This window comes from Genypterus blacodes, unplaced genomic scaffold, assembly GCF_046128005.1.
Source record: "Genypterus blacodes isolate CSIRO-AG114 ecotype Tasmania unplaced genomic scaffold, CSIRO-AGI_Gbla_v1 ptg000067l_1, whole genome shotgun sequence".
NCBI classification, from domain to species: domain Eukaryota; kingdom Metazoa; phylum Chordata; class Actinopteri; order Ophidiiformes; family Ophidiidae; genus Genypterus; species Genypterus blacodes.
The window spans coordinates 14,417,430-14,439,902 of record NW_027466879.1 but is presented as its reverse complement, the minus strand read 5'-3'; the positions used below and the strand labels follow the sequence as shown (position 1 = coordinate 14,439,902).

At 41.6% G+C, this 22,473-nt stretch overlaps 1 protein-coding gene across 1 annotated transcript in view; it reads right to left on the bottom strand.

Moving 5' to 3' along the window:
- Window positions 1–260: 260 nt before the first annotated feature.
- Window positions 261–22,473, bottom strand: part of unc13c (unc-13 homolog C (C. elegans)) — an 87,791-nt gene continuing 65,578 nt past the window's right edge. The window contains exons 21-33 of the mRNA XM_076156043.1: window positions 21,974–22,117; window positions 21,650–21,727; window positions 19,652–19,729; window positions 18,964–18,990; window positions 15,647–15,735; window positions 15,112–15,249; window positions 13,670–13,793; window positions 13,217–13,276; window positions 11,467–11,547; window positions 8,443–8,590; window positions 5,144–5,236; window positions 3,054–3,213; window positions 261–1,664 (exon numbers count right to left, since the gene is read on the bottom strand). Coding sequence (XP_076012158.1) covers window positions 1,379–1,664; window positions 3,054–3,213; window positions 5,144–5,236; window positions 8,443–8,590; window positions 11,467–11,547; window positions 13,217–13,276; window positions 13,670–13,793; window positions 15,112–15,249; window positions 15,647–15,735; window positions 18,964–18,990; window positions 19,652–19,729; window positions 21,650–21,727; window positions 21,974–22,117 — 1,506 coding nt within the window. The 3' untranslated portion in view covers window positions 261–1,378. The remainder of the gene's footprint in view (window positions 1,665–3,053; window positions 3,214–5,143; window positions 5,237–8,442; window positions 8,591–11,466; window positions 11,548–13,216; window positions 13,277–13,669; window positions 13,794–15,111; window positions 15,250–15,646; window positions 15,736–18,963; window positions 18,991–19,651; window positions 19,730–21,649; window positions 21,728–21,973; window positions 22,118–22,473) is intronic.

The window sequence follows — 22,473 nt, the reverse complement described above, 5'->3', positions numbered from 1 at the left end:
TACTTTATGCACATAGAAGAAAAGTAGACTTTTGTACAATATCTCACTAAATATATTTACATGACATACAATTCGCCATCAGTGCAATACATAGGAATGTTGCATATTTACCAAATGTAAGACTCTTTCCTTTATGAAGAAAAGTAAATCAAATGACAGAAGCTGATATAACTAATGTGAAAGGTAACATATGCAACTTTCATATTTGTTAACAGCTTCACGAGAAATAAAATAAATAAAATCTTCGTATGACCCTATAAACAATCAAATATTACGTATTGAAAAAGTAATAGATCACATGTACATATATATCTTCATACATGTAATGGATTGCTTTTGTACAAATATTTTATATAACTTTGGCAGTTTATCAGGAACAAAGTTATCAGAAAATATGAAACAATAATATCAAACTGTAAGCAATGTCATGTAAGTTTGCCTTCCAAAGCTCATGTTCACAGTGGTCATTCAGAAAGGCTGGAAGCCGATGGCCAAAACCAAAGAACAAAAACCCAAAAGTAAAGGAAAACATTTCCACCCTTTCAGCTAAGACTGTTAGCACTGGAGGCTGTCGTCATTGTTGTCATGGTTATAAAATTACAAACACCTATGAAGGTTTACATAGCAGTCATCGCCATTTAAAAAAACATGGTCTTTTTTTCAGGTCGACTTAAAATAGAAATAGTTTGAAGGCAAGGGGACAGGACCCTGCTCTGTGGTCACTGTGGAATCATGGGAGAGACTTGATCGAGAAAAGGACATGCACAACAGTGCTGTGTGTTGAAGAACATGAAGCAAAACCAGGGTGCAAAATGAAAGACTTTGCAACAATCAAAACGCCACACGGTCAGAGAATGACTTACACCAGACAAAATAACCGAGCAAATTTCAAACATACTAAGTTCACCATAATTCATTTACGTTGGTTTTGTTCTTTTTTCACTGATTTGGCACTTTATTGGAACAAATCTCTGTTCAAAAAGACTAAATGTTGTACAAAAGGTATTTCATGTCCCGTTAACATAAGTCATAGAATATAGTACTTAATAGTAAGCATACGGTAAGTAAACACTTGTACATACTGTAGTTTAAAATGAACATTCCAACAGATGTTTTACGCACATGCACAAAAACAAACAAACACAACTCTCTCTCTCTCTCTCTGTCTCACCCATGTGGGTCTCCTCCTGTTCTCTTTGGACAATCACGTTCTCCTGCTGTTCCAAGACCATCATGGAACCCCATCTGTTGGTACTACTCTCTCTCTCTCTCTCTCTCGTCTCTCTCTCTCTCTCTCTCTCTCTCTCTCTCCCCCTCTTTCTCCTTCCCTCTCTCCGTAAGACAAGACATCTTTTTCAATACTGTGTTTCGCTTCACATTACGACACTTCCTCTGTTGAGCGTGTGTCTGTCTTGAGACGTACAAACTCTTTGGCCACCTCATCGTGGGTCCTTTGAGAGAGTATCCTCATGATGGTGAGGCCAGTTTCGTCCATGGAGATGCTCTTCACCAGAGGGTAGCTGGCACAGCAGCTGCCCTTGTCTGCCAGCTCTCTGAGCTGGATGACCGTCATGCCGATGATGCGATCCTCTCGGGCGAAGCAGTAGTCCTTTACAGAGACGTGCAGTTCGTAGGCCTCTGGACCATGTTCATTACTCAGAACACTGGGAAAAAACAAACACAGGAGATTAGAAAGTGAAATGTTTTTATGCTGAATAGAAATTAGTTCATCAGTACCTTTAAATTGAACCTGTATAGGTGACAGATATGTTGGTAATACCCTACTTATGATTCAGATTGTGACGTCCAACAAAATTGACTTACATATCTTTAGTGTCACTTACTGTTGGCATCTAGCAGCTACTGTATATAAATTCCATACATGAAAAGCCCACAGTCTCATTAAAGCAAAACGGAATTTGCGCAAATGCAATTACATTTCAGATCCTGACATTTGTTTCGCTGACTTTGATGTGTCAGCAAATGCGTCTGGCTTGATAACATTTCCCCAATGAAATGCAGCCTCATTGTATGTGTGTCTGTGATGAGACAATTCAATCATGTTGAGCGAGTGAAATTTCAGTTTCTGTGCAAACAAGACATTATTCTAAGCCAGATCTTTCATTAGCCTGTTTTCTAATTATCCCCAGCAAGCTAACAGCTTCTAAAAATTCAAATGTCAATGGAATAAATGAATTTTTGTGCCGGCAGCCCCAGGGCCTGCACTCATCACACTAGCGTTGCCAAAACCCAGCGTAGGATCCCTCTGGATTCATCAGTTCAGCGGCTCATTGAATAACTTAACAGCAGCTGAATGAGGCACAAGTCTATAGATTGTTAAAACAGTTAATTGTCTCTGTTGTGTCTCTGTTTTCCGACAAATCAATGCGGCTAAAGTAGCATTTCTGTTCTATCTATCGTAAAATGCTTAGAACAACTGAAACGGTGCAGCACAATTAAAAGTACAAGACACAAGACAAAGCTGTAGTTGTTGCGCCATGTGAATCATGTGGTGTCACAAGTTGAGTTGGGAGATTTCATGTATTCCCTCTACTGTGGCTTCCTCCTCATTCGTCTCACCTGCCCAGTCTGGACACCTGCATGCCACCAACTCTACAGCACGTCTCCTTCTGTCCTCCCTCCACTCACTGTCTGTTTGTTAGTGTTTGTTCCAGTGTTACTCTGCTAATCTTCCTTGTCTTGATTCTTGCATTTGCGTCTGACCTCACAGACTATCACACCATACTGATGAATATATTGCAGTATACAAGCACAAGGCAGACTATTGTGTAACAGTTTGTATACTCGAGGTACAATACTGCATTATAATAAAGCTGAGGTGTGAACTCGGATCCTATTTATCTCATTATTCCCAAGAATCTCTCTCTCTCTCCGTATATGGTATGTAATGTTTTCTGAAATGTCAGCACCTTGAGCTACAGTCATTGAAAGAAAGCTGCTATAAAAATGAGGAATATCAACATCATCATCATCATCATCATCATCATTATCATCACTTCACCACCGGACAGGAGGGAGGCAGCATTACTCACTATTGGAATGTTTCATTATACTTTGGTGACCAATTATTATTCTTGGTCTTGGTGCTGAATTTGCGCTTCTTGTCAGCCAAGTGCGGTCCCACAGCATTGACCTCTACAAAAGGCCGGAACATGGCATTGGTCTGCCAGATGAGGTTGTTTACTGCGACCACTGTGAAAGAGAAACAGAAAAACAACTCCATGTCAAACACTTTGGTGCTTTCAAAGAAAATTACCAGATATATGCCACTCTATGCATTCTGCGACAATTCTTCTTCTTTCTGCATCTGTCTCCTTCTTGCAGATAACTGACTACATTGAGAAAATGTCACATTATGCTGAGATATTGTCAAGGCGACAGCAATGCATTGAGATAACAGAAACATTTCCAGTTATCCGAAACAGTAAGGGTAAACGTGCGTGTCTGCCGGTGTGATTCTCAGCACGCTGTTTTGCCTTGAAGCTGATAAATCCACACAGAGGAGGCAGAGATACGCATTAGTACCTCTCCAAAATGTCACACTATAACATAATGCAGCTACAAGCCATCTATACATATCTACACCCTCCCCTAATGGCTGTAAAGTATAATATGATGAGGCTGGCTGAGGGAAACAGATTAACAACAACATAGTAAACAGCAAGGCTTGAAGAAGCATTCCTATTTGATTGCCATAGAAACCAAACTCTGCTCAGACTGCTGGCAATCGCATTGTCATATCGCTGCTGCTGGCTGATTATAGCTGATTACCAGCTGTAGTGCATATGGCGCTGCAGTGGGAGGGAGAAACACACATCAGCCCAACTATGTGGACGATGTTTTCAGTTGTGCCTGCTTTTGGTCGCTGACAACCGTCGACATGGCAACGATTATAGAAAATGGACGTCTGTTTGAACGAAACGACATGAGAATCGATTTGTCTTTCTAGAACAAAAGAACTCAGAATGCAAGATAAAAAAATGATGATAAGGGAGTCTGGAAGCACGCGAATGCTTCTGAATCTGCAACCAGTAATTGTGATCAATACTACTTTAATAGATCTTTGTTTGGAGTGTGATGGGGAAGCTGGAGTATCATACGGGCTCCCAGTAGGTGCCATGTGTGAAAAACTACAGTAATTTCAGCCTTTATTAACTATCATTTTAATGCGATGATCAAAGTGCGGCCCCAAACACCCACATGGAACACCTGCTCATGTTCTCATTAAGTTGGGTTGATTACGCCTCTGGACTCTTTTCTGTTTCTACCATTTAGGGTGGGACAACGTTCACCTTTTTGATTTAGATTCGTTTATCGATTTTGTTGACCTTTAGTGGCCATTGTGTAAGTTGTGTAAGTTGGTAAGATTCTTATTTCTCGTTTTGCACTACATGACTTTTCTCCACATTCAGGAGTGTCCTCACTTGTTTCGTGTGCCGTAACAAAGAGTCGCAGAGTCGCCGCTTACCTGCATTTAGGTTTCACTACCATAGAGCACCACAAGCCAGATGAAGCACTTTAAAACTTTTAATTGTGTCCCACAGGAGGGTTTGTTTTAATTACAACTGTTTTAAAACTAAATGCTTGCTATGCATGCACAATTGTAGGTCTGATCTTGGTTATGCATCTTGTGTCACAAGGAGGCCATCCAAGCCCAGGTAATTGAAGTTTTGTGACCTACTTGGAGTTTGGACTAATGTGGTATTGGCTTTTTGTGCTTGGCCTTGTGTGTTTTGTATTTATTGGCATCCCAAAGGCTTTGCTCTCTTTCCCTTATTCCCCTACTTAGCCTCTCAGTAGCACTGGCAGCCACCAGGGCAACAGGGAACACAGGAGCCAACAAAGTCTTTCATTGTATAAATATGATGGTCCAGCCATCCACATGCTCCACAACTGCAATGGGAGACGATACGATGATCATTGCTGCCACTTTTGTGTGGATTTACATTGAAAATGTTTTTTGTGTCAGCCTATTGCTACTCCCCTCTTGTTTTTGTAAAGAAGAGATCTTGAATATGTGAGAATGCAGCTGATAATGTCCACAATAGCTTTATCACACACACAAGGCTGCATCACAAGCTGTCAATGACAAACAACAAAATGTGAACAGGAGAAAGCTTACCCTTCACGCTGACTTTGTGCTCTCCGGTACCAGGGTGAGAGATGAGATCCACTTGCATCGACGCCTCCCCCACCGATCCGTTGGATGACTGACCTGGACACACACCAAAACAGCAATAGAATCAGCGAGGGAAGTAAAAAAAAACAAGAGAGGGAGAGGAGGGAGTGAGAGAAAGAAGGGGAAACAGATGAAGGGATTGAGCAAGGGAGGGTAGAGACGCTGATCCAAAAAGGGGAGTAGAAACCACCTGTCTGCATGTCAAAGCCACGAACAAATCCAAGAATACCAGCAGGAGGAGGAATAAACACACACTGGAGCTCAACCCCATGTGAGCACAATCAAGGGTTCCGCCAGCTTCAGGCTGAGCCAGAAACCTGAACAACAATAAGAAAAACATGCAACAATCTCCCTGTTTTCAAGACCATGGCAGAGGCATACGGTAAGATAGGAACATCTAAATAATACAGCATCTCATAGGTAAAACAAAATTTGAATTTCACTACAATCCTGACAACTAAAAATGAAATGAAGGCTCGTTTCACACATCTGAGTGCAATATACATGCAGGGAGAGTGAAAACGTCCCGTCTCATTGGCCGATTCTGTCGCCCGGAAACAATCTGACTTGGTGGCTGAATGTTGATGCTGGGAGTCCCTGGGCTTCACCATCCAAAGGACAAACAGATGTTCAGCACTGGGAGGCAAGAGCTGGCGTGGTTGATGAAGGGGCATGTTGATCCAATAGCTAATCAATACGTGCCAAACAAGGAGTGCCCATTAGAGCTGGTAATGAAGAAACAAGCCTCCTGATTTATTGTAATGATGCACTGAAAGGTTGGAGGAGGGCTGCAGAATATTTCTACTGCACAATTAAGCCACGGACTTGTGGGAAATTAACAGAGGAATGCCGCTGCAGAATTGCTTCAGCTGTTGGTTGAAATAATTAAATAAACAAACAAATTCTATGTTTGGACGGGACACTTTCAGCTGTGCCTTTTCTGAAATGATGCACACTGAAATCTATATCAGACTAAATAGGCTGAGGAATGATTTCAATGTAAATAAAGCTCGATTCAAACACAATGCTGTCAAATACGCACACCGCATTATATTGGATCTGGCTTTACCATTTCCATTCAAGCTTAAAGAAGACATATGACCTCGGCCTTTACGCTCAGAGAGAGTCGTATATGCCTGCATGCACAGAATTAACTAGCACATGCCATAGTCTAAATATGGCCCCATCAGAGAGCTGGGGTCGCTGATTAATGAATCACTGTCCACTACACAACATCAAACATCAGCACAACCCTACATTGTTTACTGACCTAATACATATCACCCACCTCACTACCTCCACTTAACGACATCGCATTAGAGCACCTGGGATAATAAAAAGTGACAACAAAGTCACAGAGTGTGAATGTATGTAGAGGGAGGGAGGGAAAGACTTTAAAGGAAGACGAAGACGGAGCGATCTGAAAATAGGACGCTGTTAAACCCATCTGCCAGTCAGAGAGAGTGGCAATGCTGGTTGGCCTGCTGGCTGACTGGTTGATTGTCTAACTGGGTGTATCCCGCTGCCACTCAGCTTCCTCTGCAGCGTTCTGCAAGGCTGACCACACCAAAGCAACAAGGAGTTTAAAGCTTCAATGCCCCGCTAGGCTGAATCTCCCTGGACACCCAAAGGCATTTCTGCCTTGTTACAGAGACAGGGAGGGGGGGCGGGGGGGATGTATATGCATAGACAGATGGGTAAGTCAACAGCACACAGAAGTGGGTCAATGATGATGGAAGAATGGAGGCTTTCACCAGTGTTGTGGAAGTGACTTTGAAAATGAAGGTTTTCAAGCCACAACCTGGTCACGATTGAAAGTAATTATGCTGCAGCTGGGCAAATTATAAAATAATTATTATAGTATACTTATAATAGTCAGCTACAATATAATCTCCTGAAAAAATGGAGCTAACTAGTTTGTCGCTACGTCAAGGGGTTGTATAAGATGTCTGTGCTGTTTTATTCATAAAGCATATCACCAGAAAAATGTGGCAGTTTAAAAGTAATGTTAAGGTTAGGCTTTTAATTTGCTGCATGTTGTTCTTTCATTGTTTCCTGTTTTTTTTGTAATATCAACCTTTCCTCTTGTTCCATATCCCTCATTTCCTGCCCTTTCGATTTCCCTCCTGCGTGGTTGTCTACTTCGCCCTGATTGGTGATTAGTTTCACCTGTCCCTGATTCGCCTCATCCCTCGTTCACTAGTGTGTTTAGTTAATGTGTTTCTGTGCCTCTGCACCACTTCCTGTTTGTTCCTTACATGAAGTGGTCGAGCGTTACTTCTAGTGTTTGCTGACGTGCACTTGATTCCACATCCCATGGTTACACACATCAAAAATGACCAATTTTGTTAGAAATCATAGAAAATATTTTTTTGCGCAATTTCAGTACCAAGGGAAAGCAATTCGTCTTTGTGATGAATGTCTTTGTATAGACCCCGAAGGTTAAGTTGTTGTTTTGGAAATGGTGGAGCTACTGTCAAGGTTCTGGAAAAAAAGTAGTTCAGATTAGTTAGCTAAAACTGAAAACTTTTCTTGTTTCTTTCATTATTGAAAAAGCCCAATGACCTGAAGCAGTAAAGCGACAGAGAGAAATTGCTCCTAACAAGATCCTCAAACGTATATGAAGGCAGACAGGAGAGACATTAAGGCTGATGGGGGAAACAGCACTTTGTTATGGTTAAACCAGGACTGAGGATAAAAAGGTTTCCTTTTTCCGAAAAGCTCTAACTGGCAGGAGAAACTGCCCGTGATTAGTGATTAGTGAGTTAATAATGCGTTCCTTCACAGTTATCAGTTAAATGCCGTGTGATTAAACTAATGAAAGGCTTCAGATGTGTAGTACACAAACTGTGAACAATGGCAGCAACAAAATAAAGTGAGAAAATCAATTGATCGTCCAACAGGCTGAAACGTTCAGTATGTGTATTTTCACTCTGGTTAATTGTTAACAGCAGCTCCTCAAAGCGTATCCACAACATTTAATGAATATATTTAGTTCATGTCTAGTATTTGTCACGCCCAAAAGCTTAAGTTAAGATGGAGTTAAGTTAAGTTCAGGTCAAATTTACATACATTTACTTACACTGAATAATCAACTGAACGGCTTAGATGTCTCTTAATGGTCACAACTGTTTTAAAACATCAGCCAGACCTCCTACCTCAGAAATGCACTGGCAGACTGAATGTGTGCATGATGATTTCATTGGAACAAATTCTGGCAAAAACTGAGAATATCTCATTACCTTGAGAGGTTTGGGTGCATATATATTTCTTGATCAAGGCATCTGTAGGTTGAGTGTAAAGGCTGAGAGCGTATTTGAGGGACTTCAGGTCTGGGCTCTTCTCGAGGAAAGTTTTCTTCAGCCCGTTTCCTCCGGCATGAAAGTATTGCTACAGAAAAAGGAAAAAAAGAAGTCAGCAAACTTTTGCAGAACAATCAAGTATACGTAGGTTTTCTAGCTTCCCCAAGCCAAGCAAAAATTAATGAGTCTCTTTGAAATTCAATGACAAGTTCTGAGGGGCGTACAAACAACAGCAGGTTTTGCTTGGGAAAGAGCATGTTTATAAGGAGGAGAGAGCAGCTAGGAGACAGCAGTAATAATCAGTTTTACAGCTAATTACAGTGCACTTAAATCTGAAAGCCACGCTTGCATGGGTGCTGGGACTTTGTACTGATGAGCCTGATATATGAAGACAAAAAGGGCTTTGCAGTCTCACACGGTGGGGGAAAGAAAATGGCCATAGATAATCGTGTTAAGGAACGATATATATGCTCCCAAGATGCTATTTATTAACACAGGCACTCACAGGCTCATCAGGGGCAATTACATTTAAATAACACATTTAAAATGATGCAAAGTGATTCATCATGCGATTTCATAGGGGCTTCAACCGCCCATTAATTGGTCAAACAATCTATGAGCGAGCGATCGGGCGGTCAGATAGATTACTGACAACTCAACTCAAAAATGTTTTAGATGTTTGTTAGACTTTTGTTTGGTTTTAGCTTAGTTTGAGTCTCAGAGCCGATTTCATCGAGGCACGATCAGACTTCCTTTGATTGTGTGCAAACTTTTGTATGTGCGAGTGTGTGTGAGAGAGATTCTTTTTGAGCCATCTGTTTTGTTTTCTGTGCTTAATTCAAGGCACAAAGTCATGTCTGAGTCAACACGGTCTGGAGTTTTCGATGAATGGGAACGCCCACATTGTGAATGTCAATCCATTTAGAATGAGTGATTCTTAGGCACAGCAAACAGAAAAGATAACTTAAAAGCTGCACTGAATAACTTTTGGATGTTACAATAGGACTTTTGTGATGTTAAAACTTGTAAGTAAAGCCATCCCACCTGCAAATTCTAAAATAAAGCGGTGGAAACGAGCCACAAAAGGTCATTACCTAAACAGAACCAAACCACGTCATGACATACTCATTATTTATACACATACAGTATATGTATATTAATATGGATGTAATATTTTACTGTCAAGACGTCACACAAAATTGTACTGTGTCTGCATGGCCAAAATACTTCTGTCAGTAACAAAGATGAGGCGACTGACAGAATGTAATGACAAGACGAATACGCAACAACATGATGGCAAACATTCAGTACATACAGCATATGAAACACATTTTGATATCAAATATACTGTATGTACAATTTAATTTGTGTCATTTGGTAAATTTAGTGCCATAATGTTGTGGTGTGTAGATGGATCACTGTTCTGTGTGGGGGCATCAAAATTAGACACAGGGGAGTCATGTGATCAGCGCCTTAGTGGGTTCACTCGCTACAGCTGAACATAAACAGGATAAATCAGATGCAAACATACATTTCTCCAGCTGAGCCACAAAGTGTGGTGTGCTGGGCAGGCCTAGAGGGTAAAACCCGGATACACATGCTCACATATATACAGTATATTTACCGTATATGTGCTGTATGTGGCTCTGAATACATTATATAGTATTTTCCTTCATATGCTAGTATGGTTTATGTTTCTGCCATATGGCAAAGTTGGATTTGGTAACAGATGGCTTCCTTTCTTCTGCACATTCACTCGCAGATCAAAGGACAGTGGACATAATGCAAATTCACTGTAAGTCACTTCAATTGATTGAATGCTTTCTTTGTCAGATAAAGGGTATTGTGTGGGAGCTTCTGTTTAATGCATTTACCTATAATCTTATCCATCAGAGAGGTTCAAAGTTCATTCCTGGTTACATGTTTCACAGGGAATAATCCATAAATGGACTAACGGTCAAACATTCAAGCACTATGAACAATACGTGGTTTCAGCTACAAATTCAGGCCAAATGATTGCACTGTGATGTCCAATGTAGTGGATTTCCTAAGGATTTTGTATCCTTACACTGATGTCATATATGTATATATGTTTGAGATATCAAGGTCGACACTTAAGTCTCTATGAATATGTTTACTTACTGTGCCCCACTAGGATAGCCATATGCATTTCAATTTTTAATTTAATTTCAAGTAAGCAACCTTGCACATTTATGCTATGATTGCTGATCCCTCCTATAGGTATTACCACACTGAGAGTTTGCTGTTCTCAGTTGAATACTGATGAGAAAATTTCCAACGGCATGATTGATCTAAACGTGCAGGTGGTTTCCTTGGCGACGGCAGAAATCAGTTAGCTGGGCACTTCATGAGGTAGCGTTCTCACAGCAATGTTTCTCCATGGATCTCTTCTCTATTTGTCCCTGTAGACCTGGCTTGGTCTCCAAACAGCCCTCTCAATACTCCCTCACGACAAACACAGGGAAAATTAAATGTAAATGAAAAAGGACAGTAGACCATCTTCTCTTCTGCAGAGGGATTTGGAAAGAAATCCTTAATGGGGTTTGACTTGCATGATCAGAGGCTTTTACTCAACACTTTTACAAATTTCTTTGATCAAAAGTATCAGTGTATCTTTTTTTCCAGGGTAAATGTCATTACTGCCCTCCCAGTCCATTAAACTCCCACCCATCTTTGAAATTCCTGCCTCGAAGCCTTTTTGTAGTACAGATGGGATAATGGATATATAGCTGTAAAATGGGATGAAACACTTCAAATCATCTGAAAATCAGCCCGTCGCCCACACATTGCAGGGTGTCAAGTCCAGTCCAGTTTCAACTCTCACTTTGCTCTTGCGTCAATATATATCCATAAAAGGTTAAGCTCTCACTTTTAAGTTAAACAGCTGAGATATTTGTGAGCTCTACTGCGCGATACGATGGTAAAATCCAGCAGTAAACTCACCTTGATTGTTGGAAGCACAAGGTCCATGGCTGCACACTGTCGTGGACTCAGACTCCTGGCTTCCTCTCGTGTGACATGCTCCTGATAGGTTACCAGAATAAAATAGATGGTTGTTTTATAGTAATGAAGATGCATCTCGTTACGCATAAAACAATTAATGACACAATAACATTCATATTTTAAATTTTCCAGATATTCATCCAGCACAACAGAAATGACGTTAGACATTCAACATTTTACTGTTTATAATTCAAGAGTGGGCCCAGGCCTTCACACCTCAGGGACAAACCTAAGCCTTACTGTCTCACACAGCTTAATTATTCTCTAATTCTATTTTAAACATGACAATATTGTTTTTTCAATTGTAAATGAAGTTTGATTTGTGCAGTCATTGCAGCAATTTCCGAATTGGACACTGTTTATTTCCCACAGTGTTCCTTGACAGAAAACTGGCAAAACAACAGATACTTTTGATTGAAAGTCCATCTTTATTCATAACAACTGCTACAAATGATGGTCATTATCTACACAGAGCGCTGTGCCTTTGTTCCTTGTAATTTGCATCATTATTATTATATTTAAGTGGGAGAAAAGTGCACAAGATTTCAAAGAGAGGCTGCGGATGAAAGATGCATGTGCTGTCATCTGTAAGAGATCATATGGATATCATATGGATCATACTCAAACAAAACATAGGAGTGTCTCTATTACATTAAATGTTAAAGAATAAAATACACATATAAATACTTTTTGCTGTGCATGAAACACATCTCCTGGATGAGAGATTTGACTAAAAGGGAAAAAGTTAGTCATGTCAAAGAAGGAGAAAGCTTCCCTCCTCTGAAGAGTGAAAGAGGCCCTAAAATGACTCCCATAAAAGCCAAGGAGTCACTTGGGAATGTCATTACTTCCTCCCATAAATGTTGGTCTACTGTGCACCACTGACTGGTGAACTGGTAAAGTCCAGTTACCTTGAACTACTACAACGACACATACATAACTGTACAGTATACTGTATACTTAAACACACACTGGACTGAATGCATAACAGTTTTCCAACACCAGCAGATAATCAACGATGATCGGTAATAACTGGAGGATGAAAAGCTATCCCATCATCTGTGTGCTGATATCCTGATGTCACGGCAAATGAGAGGTAAAACATTTGCGGTGAACACACATTGTTGTCGGTGCCAAAGCTCACTGGGGATCTGTCATACCAAAGTTGTTAATAACACCACTTGTGAGACTACTGATCCATTCCAGCCCCTCACTAATCTGAGCCGCTGGGATTAGAACCCACAGGTCAAACCGGCAATTAAGACCGAAGTGGCCTAGTGGAGCACCGAAATATACTGAGCACAGCTAAAGCTTGGCTTACAGTATATGGCCATGTTTGTAACTGATTATGCATTACATCACATTTGGAGATAAAGTAAATGTCAACCAAACAATTCTTGGGTCAGGATGAGTGAAATATATACTGTACATATTTAATATTTAAGGCCTCTGTGTATTCTGCACACTGTACAATGCCCCTGATATAAAATGTAATACATGTTCAGCATCACTGCAGATCTTAGTGTAATGCATAGGCATATTGACTATTCTAATGCTGAGATGACAAGCTGGCTAAGCAGAGAGAAATCCCTTTGGAATCAAAAGGAGGCTCCCATATGCGGTTTCAGAGCTGCTATGAAATTTCAGAGTTATGTCAGCAACACGGGCCAAGGGATCATCTCAAAATTACCTTCAGTTTGGACAGCTGTCCCAAGTCCTTGGCGGCATTGAAGATCATCTGAGCCCCTTGCTGTTTGAGAGACAAACATTTTCCGTAACGATAGATAAACAGGGAAAATCAAATCAAAACTCTCATTACATGAATGTGCAAAGAGGAAGATGACAGCATGAACATAATGGGCAATGCTGGATAGAATTATGTAAGCATGTGATTAGTGAGGTGTGGCAGAAAGAGGAAAATGAAATGTCAATAAACAGCGCCAATCAACTTTACACACAGACACACAGCCACACACAGAAAACAATATGATGCAAAATAGGAACCCAGCTTTTACAAGGGAGTGTGGCATTGCTTCTCGATGTGTGTGTTAAGATTTAAGCTTTAGAGAGAAAGAACAGGGAGGCAGATGATGGGCAGAGAGATGAAACAAGGGAGGGACAGGGTGTCAGCGATCGAACTCACACTCTGATCACTCAGCGGAGGCAGAACAATTGTTCTCTCGATGGTGATCAGCACGATTTTCCACAGCTCTTTGAGGACTCGTTTCAGCACAGTCTTCTCACAAATCTTGGCAAATAGCATCAAACTGCAAATTTGTCAAAACAAGAAAAAAAGGCCACTTGTCAGGTCAGCACTGGAAGCACAAGTCTCACACGGAGTCAAGACAATCATGGGGCTGGAGGTTCTAAGAGGTGACACTATCTTAGAAGACATGCATAGGTTATACTGTATATGTCTATATGCTGAATAAATGAATGCACTTTACATTTTAATCTCACCCTATTGTGAAAAATGTACTTGGAAGACAGGTGGAAGGATTTGGCATTTCCATATCATTAAGAGGATTCCCTCTAATACCCCACTGGCCTCGATGTTGCTTTGACAGATAGCTAAGAGCAATTCCCGGAGCTTAGCTTGCATTCACCGCTGCTACAGTTTGTTCAAGAATACCACAGAAATACACACACTTCCTCTGTCGTTCAATTGATAAACCCTGGTGCGTTGTGAATACTAAAGTAGAACGACGGATGAATCGGAAGCCTCAAATTCACTCGGATTACTGGAAATAGAGTGGAAAGTCTCGCCATGAATTTGAAAAATAAATAAAAATGTAAGCAGAAATACAAATATACACATTTATTCTGTCAGAAGCACTGTTGAATTGTAATACTATGGCAAATACAGGTGACGACTGTGGTGTCATGGCTCTTATAATGCAATCAAAAATCTGTCTGCTATCCTGCAGGGCAAAAACAAAACACAGTGAGAAATGAATGGATCGTGAGTGGAGCCAAGGCATATTACTGCATGCCGGGCTGTGTTATCTGCCAACAGGATACAACATATTACGTAGTTAAATATATAGACTTAAACGCCTGGTGAAAGTGGCGTTGTTATCTCACAGGTCGTGGATCATCTTAAGTGAATTACAGCGGCGGTAATAGCAGATAGGTGGGAATCTCATTATTTTATCCCATGGCACTGCAGACTGTAGGGTCGTAAATTGTGGACACTCACTTAATCATGAGCACGAGGCAGAGGGTCAGTGTCTGTCCAATCACATGCCTTCAATGCAAATTGTTTAGTGCTTATCGTAGTGCTGGGAGCAACCCAGCATCCACGGACAGCCACAAATCCAATTTGGAGATGATTGGACTATAGGGAGCATTTCTGCAGAATATTTTTGAGAGGTAAAGGCAGAAGAAGATGCAAAATTTGACTTTGACAACTGGGAATATGTACATATTTTCAAAATATCCATATTGTGAGTCTCCACCCATAGGTAAGAAGAGAGGAGGAGATGTCATATGCCAACCCAGACAAATAAAAAGAGGGTGGAAGGTTTTGGAGAAAAGATTCACAAAGCTTCATTACTTGATCAGTGCATCCTCCTTGATACCCACTTTTTATCCAGAAGGTCCATTAGAGGCCTGAGGACAGTCTCTGCATCTATGGCAGCATTGGTCCCTTTGGCTGGGCCTTTCATCTGAATCAGCTCCTGGTTCATCTGCTTCACACAGTCTTCAATGACAGGTTTGAAACTGTGTAGTGAAAAAAGAAACAATTATTTTAACACTTGGGAATTGAGCACTTGATTTTTCCAGTCTTTGGAGCTGATGGCAGGTTTTTGGAGAGGCAGTGTTGTGCTGTGTCTGTTGCTGACGTTACATCATTTTAAAAAGCGACAGGAGCACAGGAGTATTTTATTCAAGCTGGACTTGTTTGTCACCTAGCTGTGCTCACTGGACACGTTTCACAGCGAGAGCCGGAGTCAATTATATTTTGAGTTGCTGTCTGTCAATAACTGCATGGACTTAATGTGCAATCTCTGTTATGGGACTGTGGCAGGATATGTGTGGAGTCATTCACCTGAATACGAAATGTGATCTTTACAATACACACACACCCCCCCCTCAAATCACTTCCGCTAATTCTCACCTGGAGCCAAACACTCCGCTGAGCTCATCCAATACAGTGTTGAGTCTGTTCTGCAGCTCCTTCAGCAGATCACTTGCCTCTGCATCCAGCTGTCAGGGTGAGACAGAGCGTTACTACATCATTACACTCTGTACACTAAATTGTACTGACTAAGAGAGTCCGGATCTTGGGAGGATGCCTCAACTGGGTTGGGGTGGGGTTGTATTGGCGACAGGACAGGCACAGAGGAGAGGAAACTTCCTCGCTGTTGCCCCCCCACCCCACTGATTCTGCGAGCCATCTGTACCGAGTAATGTGCTGAATACAAATGGACGGCACATCTGAGTGTTGAAATGATGGCTTGAGCTTGTGGAGTCCTGAGACATGGTTTCAGCACAGAGGCGGCCATACAAGTAGGAGGAATTTGTCGGTGTGTGCGACTCTACAAGTTAAGTGCGCAGTGAGCTTATCTTGCCATTTAACATATTGGTGCCTCGAATCTACAAACGCTCTGAGAGTGAAACCGTGTGACTGACTTTTTATTCTCTGGAACAAAGCTCTTTCCGCTGGCAAGATAGTATTGATGTGTTCAATTGCGACATTTCTACACATCAAAATTCACTTAACAGGGCTTGTGGTGCAAAACTCAGCATGTGAAAAACAACTGGGTATAAAGGCTTTAGTGGTGTTTGAAGACACAAGTCACTGCAAACTAACCTCTGTGACATCAGGAGGGCCGCTTCCAATTAGTGCTTTGAACACCGGGTCTTGCTGCTAGATTATAGATTTTGAAAACTCTTCTGACAAACAACACAAAGAAATAATTGCAATGTCTTCAGAGGTCAGTTCCCCCGACTTTGTTCATTCCTCTGTACAGCAGCAAAAGTACAGCAGTTGTTTTCAAGGCAGAATTGTGGGCCCCAAGACCGATAAATAGAATTTTCTGTTTAATGTATAATGGATGCTTAATGGAACCACGTGCTTTTAGATTGGCAGCGGCTAACCATCAGGCCTCTTGAAACCATGTATGCCTGACACAGTGATAAATCTAGAACTAAATGAACAATTATGAATTCCCATGTTGTACTCTTTAAAAATCCATAAAATGCCTGTCTGGGTGCTTTTACCAGCACCATCTATTCAGGTCTGCAGAGAAAATGTATTAACGGACCAATATTTATTGATGGGAACATGATGGATATGTGTGCTGTGCTCAGTGGGCGTGTCTGCGCCAACAATTCTTAGTATAAATACATCTGTGTGACTATGCTCAAGAATTTACGTTTGCCATGTACACATTTCTGAGCATCGATTGTGTTGGATTTGCAGGTGAATAACACATGTTGCTCAGCGAGGCTCTGTGTCTGTGATGGATGTGTCAGGCCAGGCACTGCATCACATGCATGATAGATCGTCACATTAGACCCGATAAGCTTAGGCATGGAGTCGCTCATCTCACACGTTCTAATGTCGGGAAGGCTCAGCTGGGAAGAGCATGTGTAACCTAAATCTTTTAGAGACCCTGTTATTCCACAGACATGCCTCAATCTGCAAAACCAACAAGGCAGATTGGTGTTTGTGTGTGTTTTCCATACGCACATGCTCATACTGCTGTCACTATAATGGAAGTGATAGCAGCATGCAAAACAAGATGTGCCTGTCAAAGGGAAACTTGCCCATAATGGTTAAATTTATTCTTTTCAAAGCAAGAAAATAGTGCAGGACTCTGGGGTTTTTTTCCCTAGCCCCATTGGCCTGGGGAAAGTTTTAGGTTGAGCTCTAATCTGCAGTCTGGCAGTGTGAAATTGAGCTTCTCTATTCTTCAAGAACACTGACTCTTAATGGGAATGTTGGCAAAGGAAATTCCCCTGCTGTTAGATAAACCACAGCACCTGTCACCTCCTCAGAGGGGCAATCTCCACTCTGACTCCATATGGTTACTTACGCCACCGTCAAATGCCTCCCTAAACACTTTCAGGAAGGCCTCCATTCACAGAAAGTCATAGGCTGGATTGGTTTCAGTTGTGGTGACACATAAATTCCCACTAGGATACATTATTTTACATCTGTTACACTTAGTGACTGAAGTCGTTATTATTCTGGAACTTTTCACAATCCTCGCTGTCCCATGGTAGCCAGTTTCAATGCATTCTAACTGGCGTTCAGAGCTCAAGCTGTACAAGCTCTTTCCTGGCTGAAAGCCTATCGACAACAGCCCAGCTTAATTTCCCTTTGCCTGTTTCAACAACATCTACCCGCACACATGTTGTCATTCTGAAAGCCCACATTGCCCTAAATGACTAACAGTGGTAAAGTAAATGAAGATTTAATAGCCTATCATCTCTAAGGTGAGAGAGGAATAGCAGCAAACAGCATGACACCCCAAATAATGGCCGATGCCAAACTTGAGAGATCGGTTAATGACAATTCAATAAATGGGTGATCTGTACAAGATTGTTGCTAATCTGTTATTAGCAATGCTTTCAGAAAGGCACTGTCTTATAAAATTGAGAGTTAATCGCTTGTAGGGAGCCATTCTGTGATAAATGCTGTGCAGGGAGGTGCATTATATAGAAGAAAGTATACCCTGACTGTGGAATTTTAATTTAAGAGAAACAACTTAATTCATACTGAATGTGCAGAAATGATCAAATAATTTATTTTGCTTCAATTAAGGGATGCGGAGATCTGATGTCATGACATCTTTAGACGATTTTAGCCTGGGAGTTATCCAGCGACGTGTCTGCTAACTGTGAGGAGTCAGCAGCACCTCAGCCGACGGCACAGCTGGGGAGATTTGAAAGTATTTAAGAAGCTCATTAGAGTGGTCTGAAAAATCCTTTCTGAAGCATTTTGAAGCTGCAGCCTGGGGAATGGAGAGAGATGATCAAAACCACAGCCAGCGACTTGGTGCGTCTCTTACTCCGCTTTTAAGGTTTGGGGGAGGGAAGGGGGGTGCTTGGGATAAATATTTTACTTCTATATCAACTTATATTTTTGCTATATTAGCTTTGGATATAAAATACAGAGGGGAAAATAGCAGCCTAAAGATGCGATTGGGCGGGTTGGGGCCACTGCTCCCCCTCCCCCCACCCCCGGAGTGCAGGGGATGGTGAGCTCGAGCAGCCTGTCCAGAGGCGTGATGGTAACTCTGACTCCGTATGCTCTGTGGCACATGCTGCTGCTGAGGAGGGGGGGTTGGGGCGGGGTGGGGTGGGGTGAGAAGCATAGGAGCGTGAGCGGTGAGAGGGAGGCACGTGGGAGGGCGTGCTGTTTGTTTTTTTTTGATCATTCAGTAAATGGTGGGAAGGGATGTTAAAGAGTCCTATTGCACACACCTTACAGAAGGACACAACCCCCTCCTCCTGGAGACAGATAGAGAGAGCACAGAAAGGAAAAGGGGGGAAACAGAAGACACAACCACAGGAGAAAAAAACGCAGGGCAAGACAGGAGTTAGATACTGGAGAGAAACATGCGTGTAAGTCCTAGGAAGACGTGGCAACTGACAGACCCACAGGGATCCACTGTGCACAGAGACAGAGGATTCATCTCAAAATGTACAAGAATGTCACTGGAAAATAAAATACACAAGAGGGTTGGAACGTGACAAGGTACAAGGGAACATTTTTGAGGAATGGTAGTAGGGGGATAGTCATAAACAAGTGGTGTTAGTAAAAGGGAAGTGTTTTCAGTCCATTACATCCAGTCAAGATCTGAGGGAGGCACATCCCTGCTGGGGTCAGATCATTTTCAGCTCACCAAGAAGTCATGTGAGGGAAGTAGAAGAGTGCCAATGCAAGGATCCACCTTCAAACATATTAACCAGCATGCACCCTACTGAAGTGTCCTCCAGCAAGACATTGTATCCCGGCTGGATCTAGTGGTGCTGTTGCGTAGTTGACCTTTTGCTTTTTTTTTTAAAGGGTTTTAAGGATTGAATTGGGAAGAACTTCACCCTTCCAAACTTGACACACCCACACACACACACACTTCTAGTGCACCCACACTCTCGGAAAGTCACTGACCTGTTTGCCACCCATAGACTCAAACATCTTCTCCAGCTGGACGCGGAGCTGCTGAATGTTGTTGAGGAGGATGCAGGGCTGCAGATACATAAAATACACCAAAAGTCTATTTTCTCTTTATACTCTTTATACTGACATTGTACTTTAAGGAACCGTTCAAAAGCTTGGAGTCAATCTTTACTGTTGAAAATATCCTAATGCTGCAAAATGTCAAGATAATCAAAATGGTAAGAGCAGAAAAAAACATGTCAATCATCTATGGGGAATATAGGGAAACAGAGAGTGATGCTTGTACTGAATATGTCAGACATTATCGATTCTCAGCGACACAATAACTTCCACAGACGTCAGACATTAATAACTTTCTTCTTTATGGGGACACTGAGTTATTCCTCACAGATTTCACTCAAAAGCACAACGGCAGAAAATTATGATAGTTGTAATGGACGGCACTGAAATGATCATTCTGGGACCCCGCAGGACAAATCTGTAAACAGCATCTCTGCAGTCAGCACCCAATGATGCAGCTCTCGCCTATATTTACGAGCATATTTGTATGAGTGATAGTAGATAATCAAAAGCTCAATAAAAGGAAATGGAGATGTCCCTCGGCTTCATATTTCCAGAGTGAAATAGTGAAAAATAAACACCGATGTAATCAAGGTCCAACAATGCCTGTGCTACATTTCATACAATATAATCAGCAACATGCACATTGCTATCTGATTACGCAGAAAAGATACACATCTGTCAACTGCTTTACATAATCCAAAGGCATATTGGCACCAACAAATAAGAGAAATTTGCATATATGACGAACATCAGGAAATGTATGTATTGCAGTAATCAGTATTTACATATAGAGATACACAATTACAATACACAATTCCTACAGGTTTCCCCTCACCGATGCTGCTGCTTGCTGTTTAAGCATTATGGAGCTCGTATTGTTTGTTTTTGAACCTGTCATCCAGGTCAGAGGTCATACTGTATATCCCAGCGGTAGATCAAGGCAACTGGATTATAGGTGTTGATTCATGAAAAGCATTTTTACCACGCATTGGTCTGGCTTCTTCATGTCGGTGTCATTACACACTACACTACACACACTACACACCTCAGATGTGACTCACTGGGTTTACATGAGAGTCTTGGTACTAGAAAGAGCGCTTTTTCGAGGAAACACTCTTTTGACTCACGACAAATGGAACTATTTTATACAGATGCTTTGAAGGAGAAGTTACATCAGCCATCTATGGTGTGCTAAGGCATCCTTAAAACAGAGGAGGTGGGCTGCAACCTCATCACTTGCAGAGCAGTTTGTGACCTAAGGAGTCGCCTGGCTTTGCTGGTTTATTGCTCATAATTGACTCAGAATTGTAGACAGTGAGTGAGCTGTTCAATTTCTGCAGCAAGTCTAGTTTAGTAGCTTTGAACAGCTACTGTCAGATTTTGCACACTGGACTTTTTCTCTGATTACATCATAGAGATGGAAATAGTTTTAATTAGAAAGTAAGTTTATCACTTTGTAACTCCATCTGCATGTCCTGTCTCTACGTGGGACATCTGAAGTTTTCTCCGGGACAAACATAATGAGCTTGTCAACTCAGTGAAGAAACATCTGCCTCCTCCTCTTGTACTGTGTGTGCATTTTCTGTCACTTCTGCTTCAAAGACCAGGGTGGCTAATTAGGCCACTGTGTGTGCTCTGTGTTTAGTCACCCATCACATTCAACAATGGACAGGCTGCCCAGAAAATAATGATCTTTTCATAGTCAGCTATGTGGTGTGAGATGAATAATTGGTTCTCAATTAATAGAGACACCCTGTTAAGATCAATACAGGATGCAGGTTAGACCCGAGCAGGTAGAATCAGAGAGTTAGCACCTTAAATATTCTCCACAAGGCGTGTATGTTTGCTGAACCTTGGCATTTCCATCAATGAACTCATAATTCTGCCTTTTCAAACAAACTTGCAAACTTTTGAGCTGACACTTACCACGTTCTCTTTACTTAAATACAAGGGAAAGTCCTTGGATATGATGGCAGCATATTGCAGAAGAACTTTGTTGATAGTCTGCGGGGGAAGGAGACAGAACACTTTATAATTACGCCTCAATCACAGTCCTTTTATTGAATCTTATTGAATCAGTAGGAGTCAGAGAAAACTTTGAGCAGTCAGAACTTAATAAATAGATAATGTCAAAGAGATAAAATACCCACAAGTCTCTCTTAGATCAATAGCAAACTGTTTAACTGTGCGTTATTTACTCTCCGCAACAGTACTCAGGATTCACTGGGGCAGCTTTTCAAAGAGCCTCACCTTTGCAAAGCGGCACATGAAGTGAGCGAGAGCCTGCGGGTTTGGACACTCCAGCTTCTTGATAATTTCAAAACTCTGGTTGAGTTGCGTGAACACGTCCACCACTGAACAGGAAAATAGGGCATGCTCCGAGGTCTGCTGGAACTGTGGGCAGACAGAGAGGGAAGGAGGGAAAATGGTGAACGACGGATTAAGGAAACAGGGAGGGAAGAAAATTTAGTGAGTGTAAGGAAAAAAAAAGGAAGAGAGCAGAGAGCAAGAGAGAGAGAGAGAGAGAGAGAGAGGAAGAGTGTTTCCACTGTAAGATCTCTCAGTGCCTCCTAATAGTTGTAACTTTATTTAGAACAGTGAAGAAGACGGTCCATTAACAGAATGACTCCATATCTTCATCCGTCACAAAACCACTTACAGCTGGCGATGCTGGCAATTGTGACTGCTGGTGACACCTCTTGCACAAGTGATCTCTCCTGCTGAAGTGTAATGTACTGACTAATAACGCA